General features: G+C 40.8%; 1 protein-coding gene across 1 annotated transcript in view; it reads left to right on the top strand.

The window, feature by feature from the left end:
* Positions 1 to 2,554: 2,554 nt before the first annotated feature.
* ST6GALNAC5 (ST6 N-acetylgalactosaminide alpha-2,6-sialyltransferase 5) overlaps positions 2,555 to 26,802 on the top strand; it is a 174,204-nt gene continuing 149,956 nt past the window's right edge. The window contains exons 1-2 of the mRNA XM_004279946.3: positions 2,555 to 2,815; positions 3,609 to 3,806. Coding sequence (XP_004279994.1) covers positions 2,801 to 2,815; positions 3,609 to 3,806 — 213 coding nt within the window. The 5' untranslated portion in view covers positions 2,555 to 2,800. The remainder of the gene's footprint in view (positions 2,816 to 3,608; positions 3,807 to 26,802) is intronic.

Here is a 26,802-nt window from a genome sequence, read left to right as displayed (position 1 = left end):
TGAGAAATCCATTTCAGCTACCTGGATTCTGAGAAGCAAATTGTGACTACCCAACTTATTGAACTAGACAAGTTAGATGAACTAAAAAAGCTTTACTGACTTGTCTGCTCGTCTCCAAGTCAATCAAGTGTCTGTGAATGTTGCCTATTTTCTGTTCTTTCTGGCTCTTCAAATTATTAACCTAGAAGTGTGCAAAAATTACATAGAGGTGGCAAATCTTATGATATCAAACCCCTCATGTAACAATAAGCAAGCACGCAGAATTTGAAAAACCAATCAAGTATTTTGACAGTTTCCTAATTTTTTGTGATATAAAGATTCATGGCAGTTACTTGGGAATAGTAGGCTGTGAGTTCCTTCAGGGCAGCATGTGATCTATTTATCCAGGTATCCCAATGCCTGCCATGTAGCAGGTGCTCACCAGAGGAGGTGCTTAACATGGTAGGCACTTGACAAATATATGTTGAATCTCTAGTACTCAGTCTTTTATTGCCAACTTGAAGACTTGTCACACACACACACACACACACACACACAAACCCTAGGCTGTGAGCTCTTAGGTGAGAAGATCTGTGCCTTATTCCTCTCTGCATTCCCTAATATAAAACCACCCAATAGCAGGTGATCATTAAATGATCACTGAATTAAACAGCACAAGGATTTTAACTTGTCACTTGTTTTACCTGCCCTTCTCCACTCCCCCTTGTTCATCTGGCTCTCAGGCCAGAGTGCCTAAAACCATTGCATCAATCTAATCAAATATTTGAAAGCCAGAGACCTTGAAACTATTCAAATCAACTTCAGAATTACATTTTTCAAATTTACCCTGGTCATTTCATAAGTAGATCTAGCTACTCACTAACCGCTATCCCAGGAGGTAAAAAAAAAAAAAAAAGCATAAGCTTAATGAAGTTGGTCAGACATACTGTGTAATGGATGTCCAACATGCTGCCATGAGCTTAAATCATAAATATGATGGCTCTGTTTGGCATGGCAAAACATATTAGAAGTGTTTTATTGGTCACTGGGCAACTTAATAGATAGAAGGGGAATGATTCTGAAAACTGCAGAAGCTACCACTAGTAGCATCTCAAAAGGAGCCCTGGAGAAACACAGATAATCTGCTTGCAATGATTCATCTAGTTGGTCCTTTGTTTCCCTAATTTGAGTGTCAAGTGCAACCATCCAATAAAGAATTGCCAAGACCCAATAAGATTCTCTTCTGGCTGCTGCGTTTTCTGCCCTAACTGGTACTATTCATGCCTAAAGCACAAATTGAATAAATAGCTTCAAGGCTGGCAATGTTGGACAGTGTTTGGATTTTTTTGTTTTTCCTTGAAAGGCTGAATCCCATATGTTTCTCACTTTCCCCCAAACACATTGCATTGATAGTCATTGTTGCACCAATTAATTTTAACTTTCTTAATACTGGGTATAGAAGGATGCCTCATAAGTTAAAAATAGTTCCTGTTTTATCATTGGTCCAGCAATGGATTAGTGAAGATTAAAAAAGGGTTGTAATGCCTTTTTTGGCCTTGAGAAATCTCTTATTGTGCCTATGGTTCAGTTGGCCTGCTGATCATTTCCATCTTAACGTAATCTTTAACATTACGCTGCTACAGGTGAGGTGTTAAGTAATACATTAAGACAACTATTTTCGCTGGCTGAGCAATTTCACAAGAAATATGTTTTAAACTAAATTAGACATTTAACAAATGCCGTGTGTAATTCAACGCAGGGTGGGAGGAGGGAGAGTATGCTTAAAACAAGCTATGGATGTGAATTTCCCAAGAAAAAGCAAATGATTTAAAAAAAAATAATTTAAGTTCTGAATGTGAAATTATATACTGTCAGTGCAATAGACCAACACAGGAGAGCACCAAAGGCCTTAGGATTCTTACAAAATAAACAGTAAGCAGTTTTAGCTCTAGCAGCCAGAAATCTTTCATTTAAATTAGGCAGAATCTGCAGGTCCAGTTAATCCTGTGGATATGATGTGCTGAATGTTCTTAACACTTTTATATCATTTAGATGAACACTAGGAACCTCAAGGTTCTGATAGAAAAATAAACTGTAATATTTAAAACAAGTAATGAATGAAATAATTTCGATGAAAATGAGGATATAAAGATTGCATGAGAATAACTCGATTTAAAAAGTAAAATTAAGGGGAAGAGAATATCAGAAAGCTTACAATTGGAAAACTGAAACAATAATTTCTTTGAAAAAATTATTTCGTGACAGATTCCTCCACGCTATGAACATAAACGCAAATGCTATAAATAGAGCTATTGACATTTGGGGTGTTGACTTGTTTTTATCAAAATCACAGAACAGAAATCGTAGTTTGTAAATTTTCAAACGGCTATCATGTTCAGAATCCAATAGGGTTCTCCTTCCCTTTTACTTGATGACTTCATAAAAGATAAATAAGCCTTCGGACCAAGAGGTGGGTATATGGGCACGGTTAACTCTCTCGCCCCAGCAATTCTACTCGGCTGAAAAGATGATTATTTGGGGGCGGGAAGGGGGGAATGCAGAGGGCTTTAGGACCCGGCAGGCGGCAGTTGTGTAGATCGCTGAGAGACTACGAGGGTCCGGTTCAGCTTCAATTCTGTCTCTAATCTCTGCAACAGCGGCTCTTCCTGGGTCCCGCGGCTTTCCTGCTCACTCAGCCGCGGCTGGAGGCCCGGCGAAAATCAGAGCCGTTTCCGCCCCATCACCCACGATGGAAATCCTCCAAGAAAAAGTGGCCCCGGACGCGTGTGCCTGAGGATTCCGCACAAAAGAGGTGCCCAAAATGAAGACCCTGGTGGTGAGTCATTTGTTATAACTCCTCTGGGCAGAGGCGGGACCCCCGGGCGCAGCGTCCCCGGGGCGCACGGGAGAGCTCCGGGGTGCCTGACCCTGCGCTGCGAGGTCGCCCGTTACAAAGGGACAACTTTCCACCTGCTCCGCGTCCACTCCCGATTCCTCGCTTCAGCCTGGCTCGGAATCCCAGAGCCCGAATGGAAACTCGGGTTGCTGGGCTCCTGGATCTCCGGCGGGAGTTCCGAGCGGCCAGCGGAGAGCTAGAGAAACCTTGGAGTGATGGGCGCCTTGCTCGGGGATGGGTATGCCCTAACGAAACAGCCTGGCAAAAAACTAAGAGGGGCGGGAAGGGGGGACCTTTGCAGACTTTCTGGGTTTCCTTGTCGGATTTCAAACTTGCAAGGATCGCCAAGGTAGAGCCCCACGGGTCCAGAAAGGAGAAGCTAGACATTCCAAAGCCGAGCTGGGGCAGAGGGCCCCCTCCCAAAGTGTGAGCCCACCCCTGCCCCCGCCGCCGGCGTGCTCTTCTTCGCGTAGCCGGGCGCCACGCACCACCTGTCCTCTGCCGAGGGATGTGGGAGGCGGCGGCGGCCCAGAGCAGCGACGCGCGGGGAGCATGCCCTGCCGTACGCGGGGCGACGGTGCCTCCTCTACCGGGCTGCGTGCTGCCAAGGTGGGACCCGGGCTACCCCCGCTGCCCCCGCCCGTCTGACCGTCGCGCCGGAGTCCCTGCCGGGCGCGCTCCTCCCGGGTCGGCGCTCAGCGACTCTCCTGTGCTCTCTCCCGCTCTCCCGCAGCGCCATGGTCTGGCAGTGTGTTTAGCGCTCACCACCATGTGCACCAGCTTGTTGCTCGTGTACAGCAGCCTAGGCGGCCAGAAGGAGCGGCCCCCGCAGAAGCAGCAGGCAGCGGCGACCGGCAGCCCCCCGCCGCAACCCGAGGCCCCCGCGGGACCGCGGCCACTGGACGGATACCTTGGCGTGGCGGACCACAAGGTGACAGCTTGCTCGCCAGCCTTCCCGCCACCCAGCCTGGGGATCCCGCACACCTGAGCTTGCCCCCTTCCCCGGGGTTGGGAGGCGCCGTGAGTAGGTGCCATTCAGAGGCTGGAAGTGCGAGTGGACCCGCTGGGGTGGGACAAGATAGTTCCTACTTGGTGTGAATTTCTATTTGGAGAAGGAAGCAAAGTTTTTCCGGGAATAGGGATGAGATGGGTGCACCCCAAAGCCTAATTTCCTAACAGGAACTGTCCCTGGAATTAGAACCGCCTCATCCCCAGAATTGCAGCTATCGCTGGGTGCAGGGCTCCTGAAGCCTCGGGTTTGGCAGCCAAGTCGCGCCCTAGTGGGAGGAGACCCGGGAATGGCGCGTGTACCAGCCCGAGCTTACCTCCGACAGGGAACCGGAGGCTGAGTAGCAGCCAGTCCGCGGCCGCAGCTCAGGCTCGCAGACTCCTATCTGATCTCTGCTTCGGATGCTCTGGGCTAAATTACTACAGCCCTGGGGAGAGGTGCCCAGGCAAGCGCGGAAGGCTTGAGGCACAAACTCAGCTTCCATTGGCTTGAAACTCACCGTTGAGGGCCTATTTTCCTCTGCCTTCCGGGAAGCCGCTGCATGGCTTGGATAATAATTAATAAGGTGAATTTTTAAGAAATTGAGCCTTCTTTCCCTGGAATAATAAATCTCTCGTTTCAGTGTGTGAAGCCTCTGGGAGAATCCTAATCAAGTTTCCTGATTCTGAAAAGATATTTTAATACAGTTTAAATGTATTCCCCATTATTTGAAGCTGCTAATATATTTTTATTAAAACACAATTCCATTCTGTATATGCCCTATAAAGCTAGAGGATTTCTTGAAACCACCCAGCTATCCTGCTTTTTGTATTACTAGGTTGTATGGTTGTGAACCAAAGTAATATTTAGCAGGTGCTCCTTTTGTGTGAAAAGATGGTTCTAACCATGCATGAAAAAGTCAAACTTTTTTTAAGTGGCAATCAAAATACTTCTACTCACTTGTGCAATGGATAATGCTAAGGATTTTGGAGGATGCAAAAGAATTTAAGGCAGGACGCAGCCTTTAGGGATCTTTGAATGCCTGTGGGAAAACAACATACCGTGAAATGTGGATGGATGGATAGATGACAGAGAGACAGAGAGATAGACAGTAGATATAAATGTATAGGAAATACTGGATATAAACAGTTATTACTGTTGGAGTACAGAGATGGGAAAGATCTCTGCCCGGCTAGGATCAAGGAAAGTTTCTCTGAAAAAGTGGAACTTGCACTGGGAAGAATTCACGGAAGCAGAAAAGAGGGAGAGATGTCATTAGGAAGTGATTTACTGGGGAGGGTGCTGGTGGTAGATCTTAAATCAAAAGTAGAGAGGGCCATCAGTTTCACAATTTCTGTTTTCACAAGCTTCTGTTTTCTCTTTAAGTTGTTGATTGATTACATATTTTGTATCTGCATGTGCAAGCAACCCATAAGGGCTGGAGTTCTAGAAGAGTTTGTGCATTGACTTCCCACTGTGGAGGGATGTGGTGTTTATGTGTTTATAATGAATATATTGAACATGGTGGCTTTTCATGGCTATTGTTTAGTGGAAATGGCTATCTAGCACTTGTGAAGCTTTGGTTAACAGGGCTGTCAAAAGGTAAATTTGCTGTAAGCTTTGATCTGCCTTTAGGAAGATATTGCTAATACTTCCCTTCCTGTGCTCTCCTGCCGGACAGACACCAGCTAAGAATATTGATAGCCTAAGTCAAAATATGATGCCCTCATCTTCTTTTTCAAAACAGTGTTTATTCACACAAATATGTTGGATTCCATTTTCAATGTGTCAGAGCCTTATTTCATTAAAATGAAGAACAGCCCTTTTGGGGAAGGAATGTGGGAACTCTGTATGAGAAATTGAGATAATCTGTAGTGAAGGGTTTTGTAAACTGTGAAGTGTTATGTGAATGATACATATGTGTGGAAGACCTTGGAATTCTTAGCAGAGAATTAAAAATGTGACCAGGAAGGTCTTAGCAGATAATACCAATGAAATTCTTTCATAGAAAACCAACCTCTCACAAACTTCCATACCCAAAGGGTTCAACAAAGCTTACCCTACCTCAAGCAAAGGAACAAATGCAAATATTAAAATCTATGCCTTCTTTTTAGGCATTATTTCAATTGTTCCACTGAAGGAAATGTAAACTTCTGCTCAGAATGTAGTCACTTTACTGCTACTATTTAACCGGCCGGAAGTTGGGCAGTTTCATTTCCAATGGCTATCTGAAGGTGCACGTGTAAAACGTTTATGTCTTCTCCCAAAATTGCTGTTTAGGTTTACTTGGGATCTTCCTATAGTCTTGCTTAAGCAGAGGTAGAAATCAATCGTTAGACTATTACTAAGATGTTTTTTTTCCAGTTAACACAGGGGATGATAATGAAAGCTTTTCTATTCTTCTTATGTTGCCAGATGATACTCTGATTGCTTTTTTGTCCCACTCTCACATCAAGCTATAGAAAAATTATAGGATATGCTGAATGTGATGACCACCAAGCCATATGCTGCTGCATATTGAATCAGAATTCCAACAGACTTTCAATTGGCCATTGATTTACTGAATCTGGAGAGAGTTACAGATACCATTTAGGAAAACGTTCACATCTCCATGGCTAGAGGTCCCAAAGTCTGATAAATATGTAGTGTTTTTGTTCAGTTACATGATGGCATTAACATTATAACTCCAAGGTTAAATTCAACAGGTGGTCCTGAACCCCAGCACCTGAATTTCACAAATTACCGCCTGTCTGCAATGATAGTCTTGTCTCATATGCTGCAGACTGAATTACTGTTGAGATTAAATCACTATGTGCTTTTGTTGAAAGACATGCTGTAAGTCAAGCCAGTGATGAGCAATATGTGTTGAAGCTTAAAATATCACTTTCCATGGTCGTATTCCCTGCTTCCTCTTTCACAAACGATGCTAGCGGAAATTGTAATTCCAGTATGACTAAGTAAGTGAAGGCTACTTGGAGTTTCTTGTGATAATGAAACCATTTCATTTTCTCTTAGGTAGATTTTTTTCTCTTCATTCCCAATCCTTCCCCTGACCTTTTCCCACAAATATTCCACCAACTCATTTCCATCTCGTTACATGTCTGTCACTGCAGCTACTGTATCTGCATCCTGCCATTTCCTGGTCCCCGATTTTGGAAGCCATTGATTTCTAATCAGATCTTCCAGATCTAAGCAAAGAAGTCAATCTTCATGGCTTGGAGAAACTTCTGCCTTTAGAACTGCAGCATAATGTATAATCAAACTAAAACACACATGCGCACACACACACACACACACACACACACACACTCACTAAATCAAGCAACCCTCAGAGGAAAGCTCCCAGTCTCCCAGCAGAGTGGAAGGGGGCATGAAGCCCATTATGTGTTCAGTCTGGGTTGGCTCCGGGTAGATAAAGTCATTTGCCATCTGGTGGACCCTGTGAAATGAAACTGTGAGCTGATTCCCATTTCCAGTGGACCGGAGCCCTTTCACAGAAGGCCCACTTGTCACCTGGCTTGCACTCTTCTTAGGTGGCTTATGAAAGAGCAGTGATCATGGGGCCTGAAGCTGAGCTGCTATCTCCTCGCTTCGGTAGTAGTCTCCAAGAATGGATTTTACACGTACCGGTGACATGCTTGCCCTTGGTTCTTTCTTTCCTTAAGCACTCAGTTATTCAGACAAAACCAAACTGCTTAGAGGTAATAGTACTATTACTCTTAATTGGTAGATGTCCAGTTGGAATGATAAGACAAGTTAATGCAAGAGTTGAAAAGTAATTCAAAACCGGAAATAAAGGTATATGCCATATAACTTATGTTGAAATTATGGCTTAAGAATTCTTCCTTTAGAGAGGTATATACATTCTCAAATATAAGTTTACACCATTTATTAGACCCTGTTGTATAATATTTGAGGCATCCAATGAATGATAAATAATTTGGATCTCAAAGAAATTTAAAGTGAACTTATTTTCAGTGCTCAAGTATTACAAAATGTAATCTGCCAGTGATGACAAAACTGTGTTATCACAAAGCATCAACCAAATGGAATCATGAAATGAACTGTTTTTTATGGGAGAAGAGTTCCAATAACGTGGGTGTTTTTAACTGGAAAAGTTAAACTATTTTAACATTTACTGAATAGTTAACCTTCCTTAATTCTGAAACCAGGAGTATTTCTCCACCTTCCCACAGGAGTAATCCCAAGATACTTTTGTGCCAAAGCCCAGATTGTACCTAGCAGATGGTCTGACCTAGCTCCCTCTCAAGTTTCAGGCATTCTGGCCTTCTTGCTGATCCTCGGACACTCATTCTGCCTCAGGACCTTTGCACTTGCTGTTTCATCTCCCTGGAAAGCTCTCACTCAAGATCTTTTGCATGGTTGATTCCTTATGGTCATTTAGTCCTCAGATCACATATCATCTTCTTGTGTACCACACTCTTTAAATAACCCCCTTCTCACGAGTCATTCTCTATCATACCAGCCTGTTTTATTTTCCTTATAATACTTAACAATATCTGAAATAATCTTAAAGTTTACTTGTCTCTTGTCTGCCATCCCCCCAAGTAGAATCTAAGTGCTCTGATATCAAAGCATTTGATACATCTTGTTGACCAGTTTAAATCCAGGCCCTAATACTTGGCCATTGGTGGGCACACAATAAGTATTTATGGAAAGAAAGAAGAACACAGGGTGTATTGGGGGTGGGGTATCCCTGAAGAAGGACAAAGCTGCCTTACCTTATGTCAAGTCCTTTCTCTGCAAGACACATCAGTGCAGTCCCAGGCCCCGGTATGTCTCATCTTTCCTAAAGTTGATTTACTCCTTCTCCTCCTAATAATGATAATAGGAAATGATTTGAAACATAAGAGTCTTTGGGAATGAGATTTGGGAATCTACCATTTTAATAGTCTTCCCTTATGGTTCTTGTGCACGTTAAAGTTTGAGAATCATCATTTGAAACGTTTTTAATCATCACAGTGTGTAGTTCTGTAGCTAATTTGTTTCTGGGTTTTTGAACTACTCATAGCCCTTAGTAAATATTCATTGAAGGCCTGATAGTTGCAAAATTCCAGGGTATCCTGGAAGAAGAACACAGTCCCTGCCCTCAAAGAACCTTTGATCTAATTGGAAAGAAAAGACAAAGAAGCAAGAAAGATTAAATAATAAAGCAAGTCCTGAATAATAATATGAAACCAAGAAACAGTACATCAAGGCACGGACACTAAAAAGGGGGCAATTTCTGTGATCTTTCTCATCTATAAAGTACGTTAGATACTGTTGTTACCTTAGAAGTTATAAAACTTTCAAACTAAAATTCTATTATTCATTAGCCGTTTTAAATATATAGCTTCCTTCTGGCTTCCTTTCTCTCATTGGTTGTGAAAAGGAGTTATTAGAAAAAGAGCTATTTCAAGTCAAAGAGCGATTAACGTCAAGCCCAAGCATTCCCACTTAGAGATGTTTTGGAAAAGTCAGATTCAGTGACAAACGTGTGTAGAGTCACAGTGGAAAGTTCCGTCTGCACTTAGACTTAATTTGCCAAGAACAGATTAGGATGATTTGATCTGTTTTCTACTCATTAGCAGGGTGATGCTGTTTGACTGTTTACAGAGGATGTGTCCTAACATAAAATATGTGTCCTAAAGGAAAATCTGTAATTGCTGGGATATTGTGCTTTCTTTCTTTTTTTTTTTACATCTTTATTGGAGTATAATTGCTTTACAATGTGTGTTAGTTTCCACTGTATAACAAAGTGAATCAGCTATACATAAACATAGATCCCCATATCTCCTCCCTCTTGAGTCTCCCTCCCACCCTCCCTATCCCACCCCTCTACGTGGACACAAAGCACTGAGCTGATCTCCCTGTGCTATGTGCTGTTTCCCACTAGCTATCTATTTTACAGTTAGTAGTGTATATAATGTCCATGGCACTCTCTCACTTCGTCCCAGCTTACCCTTCCCCCTCGCCATGTCTTCAAGTCCATTCTCTAAATCTGCATCTTTATTCCTTTCCTGCCCCTACATTCTTCAGAACATTTTTTTTTTTTTTAGATTCCATATATATGTGTTAGCATACAGTATTTGTTTTTCTCTTTCTGACTTACTTCACTCTGTATGACAGACTCTAGGTCCATCCACCTCACTACAAATAACTCAATTTCATTTCTTTTTATGCCTGAGTAATATTCCATTGTGTATATGTGCCACATCTTCTTTATCCATTCATCTGTCAATGGATAGTTAGGTCGCTTCCATGTTCTGCCTATTGTAAATAGAACTGCAGAAACATTGTGGTACATGACTCTTTTTGAATTATGGTTTTACTCATATGGTAGTTTTAGTTTTTTAAGGAACCTCCATACTGTTCTCAATAGTGGCTGTATCAATTTACATTCCCACCAACAGTGCAAGAGGGTTTCCTTTTCTCCACACCCTCTCCAGCATTTATTGTTTGTAGATTTTTGATGATGGCCATTCTGACTGGTGTGAGGTGAGACCTCTTTGCAGTTTTGATTTGCATTCCTCTAATGATTAGTGATGTTGAGCATCCTTTCATGTGTTTGTTGGCAATCTGTATATCTTCTTCAGAGAAATTTCTATTTAGGCCTTCTGCCCATTTTTGGATTGCGTTGTTTTTTTTTTGATATTGAGCTGTATAAGCTGCCTGTATATTTTGGAGATTAATCCTTTGTCAGTTGTTTCATTTGCAAATAATTTCTCCCATTCTGAGGGTTGTCTTTTCGACTTGTTTATGGTTTCCTTTCCTGTGCAAAAGCTTTTAAGATCCATTAGGTCCCATTTGTTTATTTTTGTTTTTATTTCCATTTCTCTAGGAGGTGGTTCAAAAAGGATCTTGCTGTGATGTATGTCACAGAGTGTTCTGCCTATGTTTTCCTCTAAGAGTTTTATAGTGTCTGGCCTTACATTTAGGTCTTCAATCCATTTTGAGTTTATTTTTGTGTATGGTGTTAGGGAGTGTTCTAATTTCATTATTTTATATGTAGCTGTCCAGTTTTCCCAGCACCACTTATTGAAGAGGCTGTCTTTTCTCCATTGTATATTCTTGCCTCCTTTATCAAAGATAAGGTGACCACATGTTTGTGGGTTTATCTCTGGGCTTTCTATTCTGTTCCATTAATCTATATTTCTGTTTTTGTGCCAGTACCATACTGTCTTGATTACTGTAGCTTTGTAGTATAGTCTGAAGTCCAGGAACCTGATTCCTCTAGCTCCGTTTTTCTTTCTCAATATTGCTTCGGCTATGTGTTTGCATACAAATTGTGACATTTTTGGTTCTAGCTCTGTGAAAAATGCCATTGGTAGTTTGATAGGGATTGCACTGAATCTGCAGATTGCTTTGGGTAGTATAGTCATTTTCACAGTGTTGCTTCTTCCAATCCAAGAACATGGTATATCTCTCCATCTGTTTGTATCATCTTTAATTTCTTTCATCAGTGTCTTATAGCTTTCTGCATACAGGTCTTTTGTCTCCTTGGGTGGGTTTATTCCTAGGTATTTTATTCTTTTTGTTGCAATGGTAAATACGAGTGTTTCCTTAATTTCTATTTCAGATTTTCCATCATTCGTGTATAGGAATGAAAGAGATTTCTGTGCATTAATTTTATAACCTGCTACTTTACCAAATTCATTGATTACCTCTAGTAGTTTTCTGGTAGCATCTTTGGGATTCTCTATGTATAGTATCATGTCATCTGCAAACAGTGACAGTTTTATTTCTTCTTTTCTGATTTGGATTCCTTTTATTTCTTTGCTGTCTCTGATTGCTGTGGCTAAAACTTCCAAAAGTGTGTTGAATAATAGTGGTGAGAGTGGGCAACCTTGTCTTCTTCTGGATCTTAGTGGAAATGCTTTCAGTTTTTCACCATTGAAAATGATGTTGGCTGTGGGTTTGTCATATTATTATGTCATATACCTTTATTATGTTGAGGTAATTTCTCTCTATGCCTAGTTTCAGGAGAGTTTTTATCATAAATGGGTGTTGAATTTTGTCAAAAGCTTTTTCTGCACCTATTGAGATGATCATATGGTTTTTATTCTTCAGTTTGTTAATATGGTGTATCACATTGATTGATTTGCATATATTGAAGAATCTTGCATTCCTGGGATAAACCCTACTTGATCATGGTGTATGATACTTTTAATGTGCTGTTGGATTCTGTTTGCTAGTATTTTGTTGAGGATTTTTGCATCTATATTCATCAGTGATATTGGTCTATAGTTTTCCTTTTTTTGCATTACATCTTTGTCTGGTTTTGGTATCAGGGTGATATTGGCCTCATAGAATGAGTTTGGGAGTGTTCCTCCCTCTGCTATATTTTGGAAGAGTTTGAGAAGGTAGGTGATAGATCTTCTCGAAATGTTTGATAGAATTCACCTGTGAAGCCATCTGGTCCTGGGCTTTTGTTTGTTGGAAGATTTTTTATCACAGTTTCAATTTCAGTGCTTGTGATTGGTCTGTTTATATTTTCTATTTCTTCCTGGTTCAGTCTTGGGAGGTTGTGCTTTTCTAAGAATTTGTCCATTTCTTCCAGGTTGTCCATTTGATTTACATATAGTTTACATATAGTTGCTTGTAATAATCTCTTATGATCTTATGCTACCTCTCCTATTTCATTTCTAATTCTATTGATTTGAATCTTCTCCCTTATTTTCTTGATGAGTCTGGCTAATGGTTTATCAATTTGGTTTATCTTCTCAAAGAACCAGCTTTTAGTTTTATTTATTTCTGATCTGATCTTTATGATTTCTTTCCTTCTGCTGACTTTGGGTTTTTTGTTTTCTTCGTTCTCTAATTGCTTTAGGTGTAAGGTTAGGTTGTTTATTTGAGACAGTTCTTGTTTCTTGAGGTAGGATTGTATTGCTATAAACTTCCCTCTTAGAACTGCTTTTGCTGCATCCGTAGGTTTTGGGCTGTCGTGTTTTCATTGTCATTTGTTTATAGGTATTTTTAAATTTTCTCTTTGATTTCTTCAGTGATCTCTTGGTTATTTAGTAGTGTATTGATTAGCCTCCATGTGTTTTTTTTTTTTACAGATTTTTTTCCTGTAATTGATATCTAGTCTCATAGCATTGTGGTCAGAAAAGATACTTGATACAATTTCAATTTTATTAAATTTACCAAGGCTTGATTTGTGACCCAAGATATTATGTATCCTGGAGAATGTTCCATGAGAACTTGACAAGAAAGTGTATTCTGTTGTTTTTGGATGGAATGTCCTTTAATTTTCAGTTAAGTCCATATTGTTCCATGTGTCATTTAAAGCTTGTGTTTCCTTATTTATTTTCATTTTGGATGAGCTGTCCATTGGTGAAATTGGGGTATTAAAGTCCCCTACTATGATTGTGTTGCTGTCGATTTGCCCTTTTTTGCCTGTTAGCATTTGTCTTATGTATTGAGGTGCTCCTATGTTGGGTGCATAAATATTTACATTTGTTATATCTTCTTCTTGGATTGATCCCTTAATCATTATGTAGTGTCCTTCTTTGCCTCTTGTAGTAGTCTATATTTTAAAGTCTATTTTGTCTGATATGAGAATTGCTACTCCAGCTTTCTTTTGATTTCCATTTACGTGGAATATCTTTTTCCATCCCCTCACTTTCAATCTGTATGTGTCCCTAGGTCTGAAGTGGGTCTCTTGTAGACAACATATATATGGGACTTGTTTTTGTATCCATTCAGCCAGTCTATGTCTTTTGGTTGGAGGATTTAATCCATTTACACTTAAGGTAGTTATCCATATGTGTGTTCCTATTACCATTTTCTTAATTGTTTTGGCCTTGGTATTATAGGTCTTTTCCTTCTCTTGTCTTTCATTCCTAGAGAAGTTTCTGTAGGATTTGTTGTAAAGCTGGTTTGATGGTGCTGAATTCTCTTAGCTTTTGCTTGTCTGTAAATGTTTTAATTTCCCCATCGAATCTGAATGAGATCCTTGCTGGATAGAGTAATCTTGGATGTAGGTTTTTCTCTTTTATCACTTTAAATATGGCCTGCCACTCCCTTCTGGCTTGCAGAGTTTCTGCTGAAAGATCAGCTGTTAACCTTATGGGGATTCCCTTGTATGTTATTTGTTGCTTTTCCCTTGCTGCTTTTAATATTTTTTCTTTGTATTTAATTTTGGATAGTTTGATTAATATGTGTCTTGGTGTGTTTCTCCTTGGATTTATACTATATGGGACTCTCTGCGCTTCCTGGAGTTGATTGACTATTTCCTTTCCCATATTGGGGAAGTTTTCAACTATAATCTCTTCAAATATTTCTCAGTCCCTTTCTTTTTCTCTTCTTCTTCTGGGACCCCTATAATTCTAAATTGGTGCGTTTAATGTTGTCCCAGAGGTCTCTGAGACTGTCCTCAATTCTTTTCATTCTTTTTTCTTTATTCTGCTCTGCAGTAGTTATTTCCACTATTTTATCTTCCAGGTCGCTTATCCGTTCTTCTGCCTCAGTTATCCCACTATTGATTCCTCCTAGAGAATTTTTAATTTCATTTATTGTGTTGTTCATCATTGTTTGTTTGCTGTCTAGTTTTTCTAGGTCTTTGTTAAACGTTTCTTGTATTTTTTCCATTCTATTTCCAAGATTTTGGATCATCTTTACTATCATTACTCTGAATTCTTTTTCAGGTAGACTGCCTATTTCCTCTCCATTTGTTTGGTCTGATGGGTTTTTACCTTGCTCCTTCATGTGCTGTGTGTTTCTCTGTCTTCTCATTTTGCTTAACTTACTGTGTTTGGGGTGTCCTTTCTGTAGTCTGCAGGTTCGTAGTTCCCGTTGTTTTTGATGTCTACCCCCAGTGGGTAAGGTTGGTTCAGTGGGTTGCGTAGGCTTCCTGGTGGAGGGGACTGGTGCCTGTGTTCTGGTGGATGAGGCTGGATCTTGCCTTTCTTGTGGGCAGGACAGCATCAAGGGCTGTGTTTTGGTGTGTCTGTGAACTTATTATGATTTTAGGCAGCCTCTCTGCTAATGGATGGTGTTGTTTTCCTCTCTTGCTCGCTGTTTGGCATAGGGTATCAAGCACTGTAGCTTGCTGGTCGTTGAGTGGAGCTGGGTCTTAGCGTTGAGATGGAGATCTCTGAGAGAGCTTTTGCCATTTGATATTATGTTGGGCTGGGAGGTCTCTGCTGGACCAATGTCCTGAACTCGGCTCTGCCAACTCAGAGGCTCAGGCCTGACACTTGGCTGGAGCACCAAGACTCTGTCAGCCACATGGCTCAGAAGAAAAGGGAGAAAAATAAAGAAAGAAATCAAGAAAGTAAAATAAATAAAATAAAATAAAGTTATTAAATTAAAAAATTAAAAATAATTAAAAAGTAATAAAAAGAATGAGAGTGCAACCAAACCAAAAAACAAATCCACCAATGATAAGAAGTGCTAAAAACTATACAAAAAAAACCCCCAGACCAACAGAACCCTAGGACAAATAGTAAAAGCAAAGCTATGCAGACAAAATCACACAAAGAAGCATACACATACACAGTCACAAAAGGAGAAAAAGGAAAAATATATATATATTAGGAAAAAAAAAGGAAGAGAGCAACCAAATCAATAAACAAATCTACCAATCATAATAAGCTCTAAATACTAAACTAAGATAAACATAAAACCAGAAACAAATTAGATGCAGAAAGCAAACCCAGAGTCTACAGTTGCTCCCAAAGTCCACCTCCTCAATTTCAGATGATTCGTTGTCTATTCAGGAATTCCACAGATGAAGCGTACATCAGTTTGACTGTGGAGATTTAATCTGCTGGTCCTGAGGCTGCTGGGAGAGATTTCCCTTTCCCTTCTTTGTTCGCACAGCCTCTGGGGTTCAGCTTTGGATTAGCCCCCGCCTCTGCACGTAGGTCATCTGAGGGCGTCTGCTCCCTGCCCAGACAGGATGGGTTTAAAGTAGCAGTTGATTCGGGGGCTCTGGCTCACTCAGGCCACGGGGAGGGAGAGGTACAGAATGTGGGGCGAGCCTGAGGCAGCAGAGGCCAGTGTGTCATTGCAACAGCCAGAGGCGCGCCGTGCGTTCTCCTGGGGAAGTTGTCCCTGGATCCCGGGACCCTGGCAGTGGTGGGCGGCACAGGCTCCCGGGAGGGGAGGTGTGGATGGTGACCTGTGCTTGTGCACAGGCTTCTTGGTGGCTGCAGCAGCAGCCTTAGCATGTCGTGCCCATCTCTGGGGTCCACGCTGATAGCCGCAGCTCGTGCCCGTCTCTGGAGCTCCTTTAAGAAGTGCTCTTAATCCCCTCTCCTCACGCACCCCAAAACAATGGTCTTTTGCCTCTTAGGCAAGTCCAGACTTTTTCCCAGACTCCCTCCTGGCTAGCTGTGGTGCACTAGCCCCCTTCAGGCTGTGTTCACGCAGTCAAGCCCAGTCCTTTCCCTGGGGTCTGACCTCCAAAGCTGGAGCCTCAGCTTCCAGTCCCTACCCACCCTGGGGGGTGAGCAGACAAGCGTCTCGGGCTGGTGAGTGCTGGTCGGCACTGATCCTCTATGCGGGAATCTCTCCACTTTTCCCTCAGCACCCCTGTTGCTGCGCTCTACTCCATGGCTCCGAAGCTTCTCCCCCGCCACCCCCCATCTCTGCCAGTGAAGGGGCTTCTTAGTGTTTGGAAACATTTCCTCCTTCACAGCTCTCTCCCAGGTGCAGGTCCCGTCCCTATTCTTTTGTCTCTGATTTTTCTTTTTTCTTTTGCCCCACCCAGGTACGTGGGGGAGTTTCTTGCCTTTTGGGAAGCCTGAGGTCTTCTGCCAGCATTCAGTAGGTGTTCTGTAGGTGCTGTTCCACATGTAGATGTATTTTTGATGTATTTGTGGGGAGAAAGGTGATCTCCACGTCTTACTCCTCCACCATCTTGAAGCTCTGCCAGCATGGATTAATTTTAAGTTCAAAATATTTAATCTCTTTATGATTCTCCTTTGGTATGGCATAGGATCTCCTGGACGCTTGAAAGGAGTGAACCTTCTTACCCTGTTCACATGTGTCTGTAACATATGGTGACTATATTTCCAAACCAAATCTCATAACTCATGGTATGATGAATTTGAACATAATTGTGTTGGCCACAAGACAGAATATTTGCAATCAGATCCATCCTGGAAACATGACATCTTTTATAGAGGGGACTTTCCATACTCTGAAGTCAAACAACAGCTCAGTATAATTCCTGTCCTGCAAATATTGGGATAAAGAGAGATGAAAGATGAGAAAAGACTGAAACATTAAAACCCATCATCAATCAATAAATCATTCTGGAACCCTTCTATACACCTATTAAATAGCCTTTGATCAGCTGTGAAGGATCTTAGATATAGAAAGACAAGGAATGATTATTTCTTAAATAATAATGTTATTACCCATACCTTGTGATTCAAGAGAAGAATCCCCTTGTGAGTCAGTAGATTTATGATCAAATGATCAATAAAAACTTGGGAGTGTGGGCATTTATGAGATGTACTCAAATTCCTCTTCATAAGCTCTTTTAGTCTTAAACTCTTAGTGTGGGCCTGGGACAAATAAATATTTTCATTGCATGCTCTATTCAATATGGTTTCCCAAATAAAAGCCACAGGCGTGAATAGTCTCAGTTTAGACAGTATATCAGCAGGGAAGCCTTCCTGGACTTGTAGCCCAGGACAGATCTGAGCTGTGTGTTTTGTCATCACAGCCAGCATCGCATGATAATACTTATTCTGGTTGATTGTCATTTCTTGTCTAAAATTGTCTGCTTTCTCAGCTTGACTTGTGGAGACTGGGAATTTTTTCTCTTTTTTTGTCATTGAATTCCCAGCCTGGCATATAATGGGTCTTCAATAAATATTTGTTGAATAAATAAGTGTATCTATATAAAGATTTTATATTTCTTCTAAAATAAGACTGTTTCTGACTGCTTGGAGTTACTGACAAGGAATAGCTACACATCATAAATGTCAATTTCTCCAGCCACAATTTGTAGTTCTGTAACTATTTCATTTCTACTTTCTTGTACTAATCAGAGCTCTTAAGACATACTCAAAATTTTAGAGCTAGAATGAAAACTTCAAAATTATCAAAAGGAATTCACGAGTGGTCATGCGATTTGCCCAAAGTCGAGGGTTAGTGGCAGAGCTAGGGCTAAAATGTGGGTCTCTAATGTGAATATCATTACCATAAGGGAAATTCAGTGCCAGTATATTCTAAGCCGTGACTCAATATTATTTGAACAGAATTTATTAAAATGAAGAGCCTAGGCCTATCCAGTTATTGGAAAAAGATAAATATTTAAACATCTTATTATTCTGAAATGAATTTGAGAATATGCCTCTGGGTAGTTAAAAAGAGCTCCCACCAACCACTGACTTAGCAACGGGTACTCTAAAGGCTGCACAAAATGCATGACACCAATGTAATTGGAACAATTTGCAAATCAGAGTGGACTTTGCCTTTAAAAAGTAAACCAAGCCAAAAGAAGTGTCGTGTTTAATTATTTGCAGAAAATGTCATGACTAGACCACTTATTTATCTGAATTACCTTCTCCACAGTGGGGAAGGAAACACCATTGGGAGACTCAGTTCACCAGGTATCTGGACTGCCATTCTGCAAGTAACCATTGATTCCTCCTAAATTCTGAGATGTGATTCTTACTCTGAGATAGAATTACTTTAGGCAAATAAGAAACCATTTTACCCATGGTAGGGAAAATTAACCTTGATAGTTGTTGTAGCTCAGAATGAAAAGGAAACTTTCTTTATTATATTCTCCTTTAATAGCTAAGGAGGTGTCTTTATTGTTCCTGGGAACCTCACAGAGTCTGAGGATACACTGGCAGACTGAAATGCAGAGTTAAACCAGTTTTTAATAAGAAAGCATATTCTGGAAATTAATTGCACATATGGGACCTCTCCACTGACTGAACTGCATTACTGTGTTTCTCATTTACAGATTTGCTTGTGTTCCTTGCATGCCTCCAATGGCTTCCCACTGCCTGGAGGATCAAGTTCAGACTCCATAGGAAGGCTCACAAGGCCCGACAGGGTCTGCATGGCCTAATTCTCCAACCTCACCTCCCACAGCAGCCCGTAGCCCAGGCTGCACACACCCTGGGAACACAGTTTGCTGTTTCACACTTACCTGCTCTTCCTCCCTCTCTCATTTTATCCACCAGGTAGGGGACGAATCATCCATTAAAATCCAACACAAGCATCTCCTTCCTAAAGTTTTCCCAGATACGACCTCTATGCAGAGTAAGCCCCACATTGTCTTATGCCAGCAGTGTATCAGTTAGTCAATCACATATTGGCTGAGTGCCTACTATGTGCTAGACTCAGAGGAGGAAAGGAGAGGAAGGACCTAGTCCTTACCCACAGGAAAATCACAGTGGAGGAAGCACATATGACAATGACTGTATCTTTGTAAGTGCTAAAGTATTCTTTGTATCCTGTGCAGGCCTCTAATCACAAAGTATTGCGATTATTTGTCTGCATGCTTGTCTCCTCGACTAGGCTGTACCTTCTTTTTTTTTTTTTTTTTTTTTTGCGGTACGCGGGTCTCTCACTGTTGTGGCCTCTTCCGTTGCGGAGCACAGGCTCCGGACGTGCAGGCTCCAGACGCGAAGGCTCAGCAGCCATGGCTCACGGGCCCAGCCGCTCCACGGCATGTTGCATCTTCCCGGACCGGGACACGAACCCGTGTCCCCTGCATTGGCAGGCGGACGCTCAACCACTGCGCCACCAGGGAAGCCTGGCTTTTTGAGACCAGGAACATAACTTATCCATCCTGGTATTTCCAGAACCTAAAGCTGTACCTTATACATGGTGAAACTCAACAAATCTTTGTTGAACGTTAGGTGGACAGAATCCTCTTGTAATTATATGTAATAGGAAGAGATTTGAACAAGTCTGGCTAATAGACTTAACATAAGAATGACAGAAATGATAAGTAGGGGCAGAAGGACTTCACATTTGTGGCAGACACATCTTTAGTTTCTGGTTCCCCTTGAAATGCAGAGCAGCATTTGCTGATCTTTCCAGAGTGGTTGCCCAGGTGTTGAGAGATGGGAATGCCTGTATTTGAGGACAGTATGGTACCCTGGGGGGCAGGGAGGCATGTCTAAGCTTTTTACTTGTTATGAGCACTTTGGAAAGTCATGTAAATTTTAGGCTAGTCTGTAGAAGGAGCAGTTAAGCTAGTTTCATTCATTCTCTCATTTATCAAATAATATTGTGTGACTTGCCATTGTGTTCGTGACCCAGAAGGCAACGATGCACAAGGTGGGATCCCTGACTCTATGAAACTTACATCTAGGAGAGAGGTGTGTAAACAGACATAAAATTACAGCACAGATTTGGAAAGAAAGATTTAAATGTTATGGAGATTAGCTTTTTCTCCTCAAAGCTTCGAGGAAATCTTTAAAGGGTGAATTAGAGGAGTGACTTCATCAGAGGTGTGTTTCAACGGATCCCTGTGGCTTTGGCATGGCACAGGTCAGAGCGGTCCTAGATTATAGGAAGAGGGACCAGTTAGCGGAGTGTGGATGTGATCTGAGTGAGTGAGAGGAAAACAGACCTAAGGTTTCTGCCTGCCTTAAGTTTCTGTGATCACCCACCCCACTGTGTCGGTGCAGACAGACTGAGTGCATCTTCTCGAGCAGCAGAAGGTTTGTGGTTCAAGATTGCCTCTCTGTATTTAGTGAAAAGAGTTTGAGGATGATCCCAGATGGCATTCCAACTTTGTCTAATTTTGAACCTCACTGTGCATCTTAATACCGCATACTGACTTGAGCAAAACAATGGTGTGATGGTTAAGGCTGCAAGCTGTTCGTGGAGACTCCCTGATGCACACTGGCAACGAATGACAGGAATTAAACCCTCCACCTGCAGCAGAGCCAGTGGGGTGTGGAATAAATGTGATGAAGACACTTTATTAGGTAACAGTTCTACTGGGAGAGAATTTATTCTAGAATAACCTTATCAAGGGAGACTTTGCTGCATAATAAATCTCACCAGGTATAGATCTGTTGGAAGTATGGGGTGGAAGGTGGTTTCCTCTCCTTTCATTCCCATAGTTACAGAGAGAGCAATTAGTGTTCTTTTAAATCACTTAAGTCTGTTCACATCTTCTGAGAAAAGTAAAGTTTCTGTTGGCCTTGCACCAGAAGGAAAAGTTTGTCAAGGGGGGGTCTGGTTCCTAATTCATTCAAAAGCATTTGGTTGGGAGCAAAAAATATATACATCTGAATGAACTCTGGGTTTTGGGGGCTCCTATTTGGAGTTACTCGGCAATGTTGCACCTGCCAGGCTGCCATCAGGGATTTCCAAGTCGTCTCCCATTACCTAAGTAGTATGTGCTTCCATTCTGTAGTGCAAATCATAAAGCTGGATCATTTCATTTTTATTCCTCTTGTTGCAAGTTTTGAACAAAGTGGTGGAAGTGATCACATTCTGCTTGTTTTCTGGAACTTGGAAAAGGGAGAGGGGATTATAAGAATCTGTGTGTGTTCCCCGCTACCAAAGAAAAAGAAGCTTTATCCTGATGCTCTAGCCATCATGAATCCTTTGAAGAATTATTCCCATCACTCTTACTAACAACTGTGTGTGGTTTTGGCTCCATTTGAAATGTGATGGAGTTTTAATACAGAAGTTCAAAAATAAAAGTCAGAGAAAGCTGTCATAAGAGAACAGGGTATCCGGACCGGATGGGCCTGCACTAGTGAAGTATAAAGATGAAATAACTGGACCCAGGACCAAGAAAAAGGACCAGAGTGAAAAAATAAGACCAGTTGCTTCTTCCCTGTTAACAAAGGGGCTCTCTTTCTGGCTGTACAGGCATGAAATACTGATTGGGTTCTAGAAAGGCAATAAGGGTGGCTTGTCACGGGCTCTGCAGTGGGGTAACAGTGATTTGACATTATTATTTTGAATGTGATTTGTTGTGCTGTGTGACAACAGAATAGAACATCAATGGACAAGGAATCCGTCGAAAATAAGTTCCTCTGACTAGGAATCACAATGGTTTTTTTTTTTTTTTTTCTGCAATGAGCACCATGGTGGCCGGCTAAGATGAGCAGGCTCAGGTCCTCAAGGGAGTTATTAATCTCTGCCAAGTGAAGGATCATTCTTAATGGGTTCACAGAGCATCTTGATGGTGTCTCACCCTTTAGAAGGTCTGAAGGATGGAAAGGAGGCAGACCTGTATCTTCCAGGGTATTCTGCCTGAGAACACCAAAACTCAGTACTGTTTCATGAAAACTATGCCTGTAGGCCATATTTGAGAGTGTGGAACGCCTTCTACCTGAGAAGAGCTGCTTCTGCATCATCCCCACAATAGCATGTTGAAAAAGAAATGAGAGAAGCTACATAGAAGGCTAGTTTTGAAAAGCAAACTTTACCCCCACCCAGTTGCATATATTCTCATTGTCTTCTCAAAATGGCAAATGGTAAAAAAAGAAAATAACAATTATTCATAAACTTACCACCCAGACATAATTACTGTTGATAATTTAATGTATTTCCTTACAGATTTTTTTCATACATATCAAATGTATGTATCTGTTACACTTTAATGTACTTCTATCCTGCTTTTAATTCATATATGTTAGGTATTTGGGGTCTATATGTATATAGTATTACCATATCACGTGATTGGTAGTATAGCAGAGGGAATGAGCTATACAGTTAGATCCTAAAGACTTTTTTTTTTTTTTTTTGGGCTGCATTGGGCCTTTGCTGCAGTGTGTGGGCTTCTCATTGCAGTGGCTTCTCTTGTTGCGGAGCACGGGCTCTAGGCGCGCAGGCTTCAGTAGTTGTGGCATGTGGGCTCAGTAGTTGTGGCTCGCTGGCTCTAGAACGCAGGCTCAGTAGTTGAGACACACAGGCCCAGTTGCTCCACGGCATGTGGGATCTTCCTGGACCAGGGCTCAAACCTGTGTCCCCTGCATTGGCAGGTAGATTCTTAACTGTTGCATCACCAGGGAAGTCCCCAAAAGACATCTTTTTTAATACCTTAAAACCCAAATATATTCCAGTTAGAGTTGGGATAATTAGTAAATGTGTCTTGATATTGGTACTGAGTTCTCCACTTATTAATCCTGAAGATGTGTACATCCCTTATTAACATGAACACTTTTGTTTTTTCCTTTGGTGGTGGTGCGCGGTTTGTGGGATATTAGTTCCCTGATTCCCCGACCAAGGATTCGAACCCGCACCCTCAGCAGTGAAAGTTTGGAGTCCTAACCACTGGACCACCAGGGAATTCCCTAAACACTCTTCTCTTTCTTCATTGTTTACAACTCTCCAGCACTTTTTAGTGGTAACAATGCTTCCATCCCTACCTTTCATCCTCTGTTTGCTTAGTTACAGAAAGTGTTCCAGGATTTTTCAGTTTTATGAATCATTCTCAACAGTCCCTTAATCCTTCTGGTCACTTTTCTCTAAATTCCCTCCAACCCGTCAGTAGCTATTTTGGGGACGTAGCTGGTGGCAAACTCATACGGGCTTCCAGGACTCAGAGATGATCGACATCTTCCTGGTCAGTGGCTGGTCCCTTTCCAGATGTATGCCTCATGTTAGCCTTTATTTTCTGGGCTTCCACTTGCGATTTAATTCCCTGTCCATATATATTACAGATCTAATTGCTTGCCCGTATACAATGCAGGTTTACTTTGATATAACTGTCTATCCTAAAAAGAAATTTTGCGACACAAATGTTTATAAGTATCACCTTCTTAATCAGCAAACTTTTCTGTATTTTTTTTATCTTCTAGTTTTATAAAACATTTTAATTCCTTTATCTTATTTTAACCCAAATTGTTGAATCTGTGACTGTTCTTGACTTTTTTTTTGGTACTCAGTGATGTCTCTGAGCTACTCTTTTTTACATTTTTCAAATATGTGCTTAGTGTTATTTCTTGACTTTAGCATAATTTCAGAACTCCTCATTATTCTTCTAGTCCATGGGTAGAATAATTCTGTCATTAAAGACATCAGGGCCTGCTTCTCCCATGACAGCCAACTGGCAGGGGGTATATTTTATACATCTTGGTTTGGTGGCTTCCAAGAAAAGGGATGAATTGGAGAACAGGAGATCTTTGCCAATAAGCTCTTTATGAAATCAGTCCTTTGTTTTGATGCCTGAACTCCCTCTTTTATCCTCTAGATTGAAGCATCACTGAATCCTTCTGCTCCATTTTTGTTGCTGTTGTTGTTGTCTACAAAAATCCCACTTTATTTTTTTAATTGAAGTATAGCTGTTGTACAATATTACATGTTGCAGGTGTACACTATAGTGATTCGCAATTTTTGAAGGTTATACTCCATTTATAGGTATTATAAAATGTTAGCTATATTCTCCATGTTGTACAATATATCCTTGTAGCTTATTTTATACCTAATAGTTTGTACCTCTTACTCTCTACCTCTTTATTGCCCTGCCCCTACCCCTCTTCCTGCTTCCCACTGGTAACCACTAGTTTGTTCTCTATATCTGTCTGATCCACCTTTACAAATGTTTTTATTGTGGTGACACATGTGTAACATAAAATTTGACATTTTAAGTGTACAGTTCAGTGACATTTTAATTACATTTTAATTAATTCACTGTGTTGTCAATCATCACCACTATTTCCAAAAATTTTTCATCACCCCAAACAGAGACTCAGTAACCATTAAGTAATGACTCCCTATTCTCCTCTCCCTCCAGCCCCCGGTAATCTCCATTCTACTTTGTTTCTGTCTCTATGAATTTGCTTGTGTTACACATTTCATAAAGTGGAGTCATTGAGTATTTGTCATTTTATGTCTGACATTTCACTTAGCGTAATCTTTTCATCCATGTTGTAGCATGTATCAGAACTTTGTTCCTTTACACAGCTGAATAATATTCCATTTTATGGATAAGCCATATTTTGTTTATCCACTCATCTTTTGATTGACACTTGGGTTGTTTCCACCTTTTGGCTATTGGAAATAATACAGCAATGATCATTGGTGTTCTTCTTGATTTTTTGAAGTAACTCCTTCCTTTTTCCCTCCTTTCCCATCCCCATGACAGCACCTGAGTCTCAAGCTCTGATCACCTCACTCCTGGAAGGCCACTCTACCCCTACCCACTTACATGCAAAAAAAATAAAAGTAAAAAAATAAAGACAAGAAGAAGCCATTAATTGCACTAGTTACATTTGTCTAAAGATCATGTAAACGTTTTGAAAAATAGAAAGGGGAAATGTTCCCATAATCCTACCACTTTAGTGTAAGTAATGGTATAGTTTTGTTTTATTTCTGACAATCTTCTGCATTGCATTCTTCATTTTTTAAACTTAAATGTGAACATGTTATGTGTTTTTTAAAAAATTGTGTGTGATTTAAAGTCTGTTTTGTTTCCATTTTGCTGATAGCCATTAAGATTTCTTTTGGCTAATGTTTGCCTTTTGTATCTTTTTGCCTTTTATATCCATGCTATAACTTTTAGTCTTTTGTATGCTTATGTTTTATATATGGCCAGACCTGTCGCTAATATTTGCAGGGCCTGAGGCAAGAGTACAAATGGAGGCCCACATACATCCTAATTGCTTTAATCAGAAATTATGTTTTCATTTAGGAAAGATTTTCAAGTTTCAGAGATTTCATGTGACCTACCACAGTTATGGATTTGATCAGAATAATTATCTTGTACATTTTATTTTTTGATCAATAATTAAATCTTCATTAAGGGAAAAGGTTGTAATATCATACTTGATAATTTTATGTGGGTAATGCTTGACAAAAGTCAGTCTACTTGCATTATCTCCAATTCCTTAAAATGTAAGTAGACTACTTCTTTGAAGATTTTCTATTTATTTTTTCAGTTTTTTCCCCCTGAGGCCCTTTTTCTTATGTTCTATTTTATCTCAAGCTAAAATTCTTCTCATTCTACCCCCTTCCCCTTACACACACTGAAGCAATGACAAGCTCCACCCTAGCAACAGTACAATCCATAAATCTTCATAGCATTTGAACACAGTGGCCTTTTGTTTCAAGGGCAGAGGGCAAGAAATATGGAGAAGCACTTTTTCTGGGGCCTGAATGGTGTTCAGTATGAGTGGTTGTTTACAATTATGGATAATACTGTAACAATGAGAGAGGTGCCCGTGTGGTCTTTGATATAATTGTGCACTGTTTATGATTTTCTCTGCCCTTTAAGCAGTGCTTCTCAAACATAAATGTGTGTATGAATCACCTGAGGATCTTATTAAAATGCAGAATTTGAATCTTTAGGTCTGAGTCAGGGCCTGAGAATCTGAATTTCTAACAAGCACTCCATGCAGCTACTGGTCCAAGAACCACATTTTGAGTAGCATAGGGCCCAGATCAGAGGTCCTTCTCATCTCATATTAAGGGTAATACTGCTTATATCCTGTATGAATAGCATATAGCAGGAATTAATTTTTAATCTAAATTTATAATCATTGTCTTTTAAGAGTTAAGGTTAGTTCATTTACATTTATTGTGATTTTTGCTATACATTATTGATATATTGAAGGGTTTTTTTTTTTAAGATGTTGGGGGTAGGAGTTTATTAATTAATTAATTTATTTTTGTTGTGTTGGGTCTACGTTTCTGTGCGAGGGCTATCTCTAGTTGTGGCAAGCGGGGGCCACTCTTCATTGCGGTTCGCAGGCCTCTCACTGTCGCAGCTTCTCTTGTTGCAGAGCAGAGCCTCCAGATGCGCAGGCTCAGTAGTTGTGGCTGACGGGCCTAGTTGCTCTGCGGCATGTGGGATCCTCCCAGACCGGGGCACGAACCCGTGTCCCCTGCATTAGCAGGCAGATTCTCAACCACTGCACCACCAGGGAAGCCCTATATTGAAGGGTTTTTTAAAATCTCATTTAAACATTGGCTTTGTATTCGTCTCTTTTTCTATGCTTTTTTTTTTTCTTCTCTTTTCCCCTCTTCCTCTGGGTTGGTGGAGTTT

The sequence above is a fragment of the Orcinus orca genome, chromosome 1 (genome assembly GCF_937001465.1).
Source record: "Orcinus orca chromosome 1, mOrcOrc1.1, whole genome shotgun sequence".
In the NCBI taxonomy this organism is placed as follows: Eukaryota; Metazoa; Chordata; class Mammalia; order Artiodactyla; family Delphinidae; genus Orcinus; species Orcinus orca.
The sequence above is the reverse complement of the archived record's forward strand: the minus strand, read 5'-3'. Positions and strand labels throughout refer to the sequence as shown.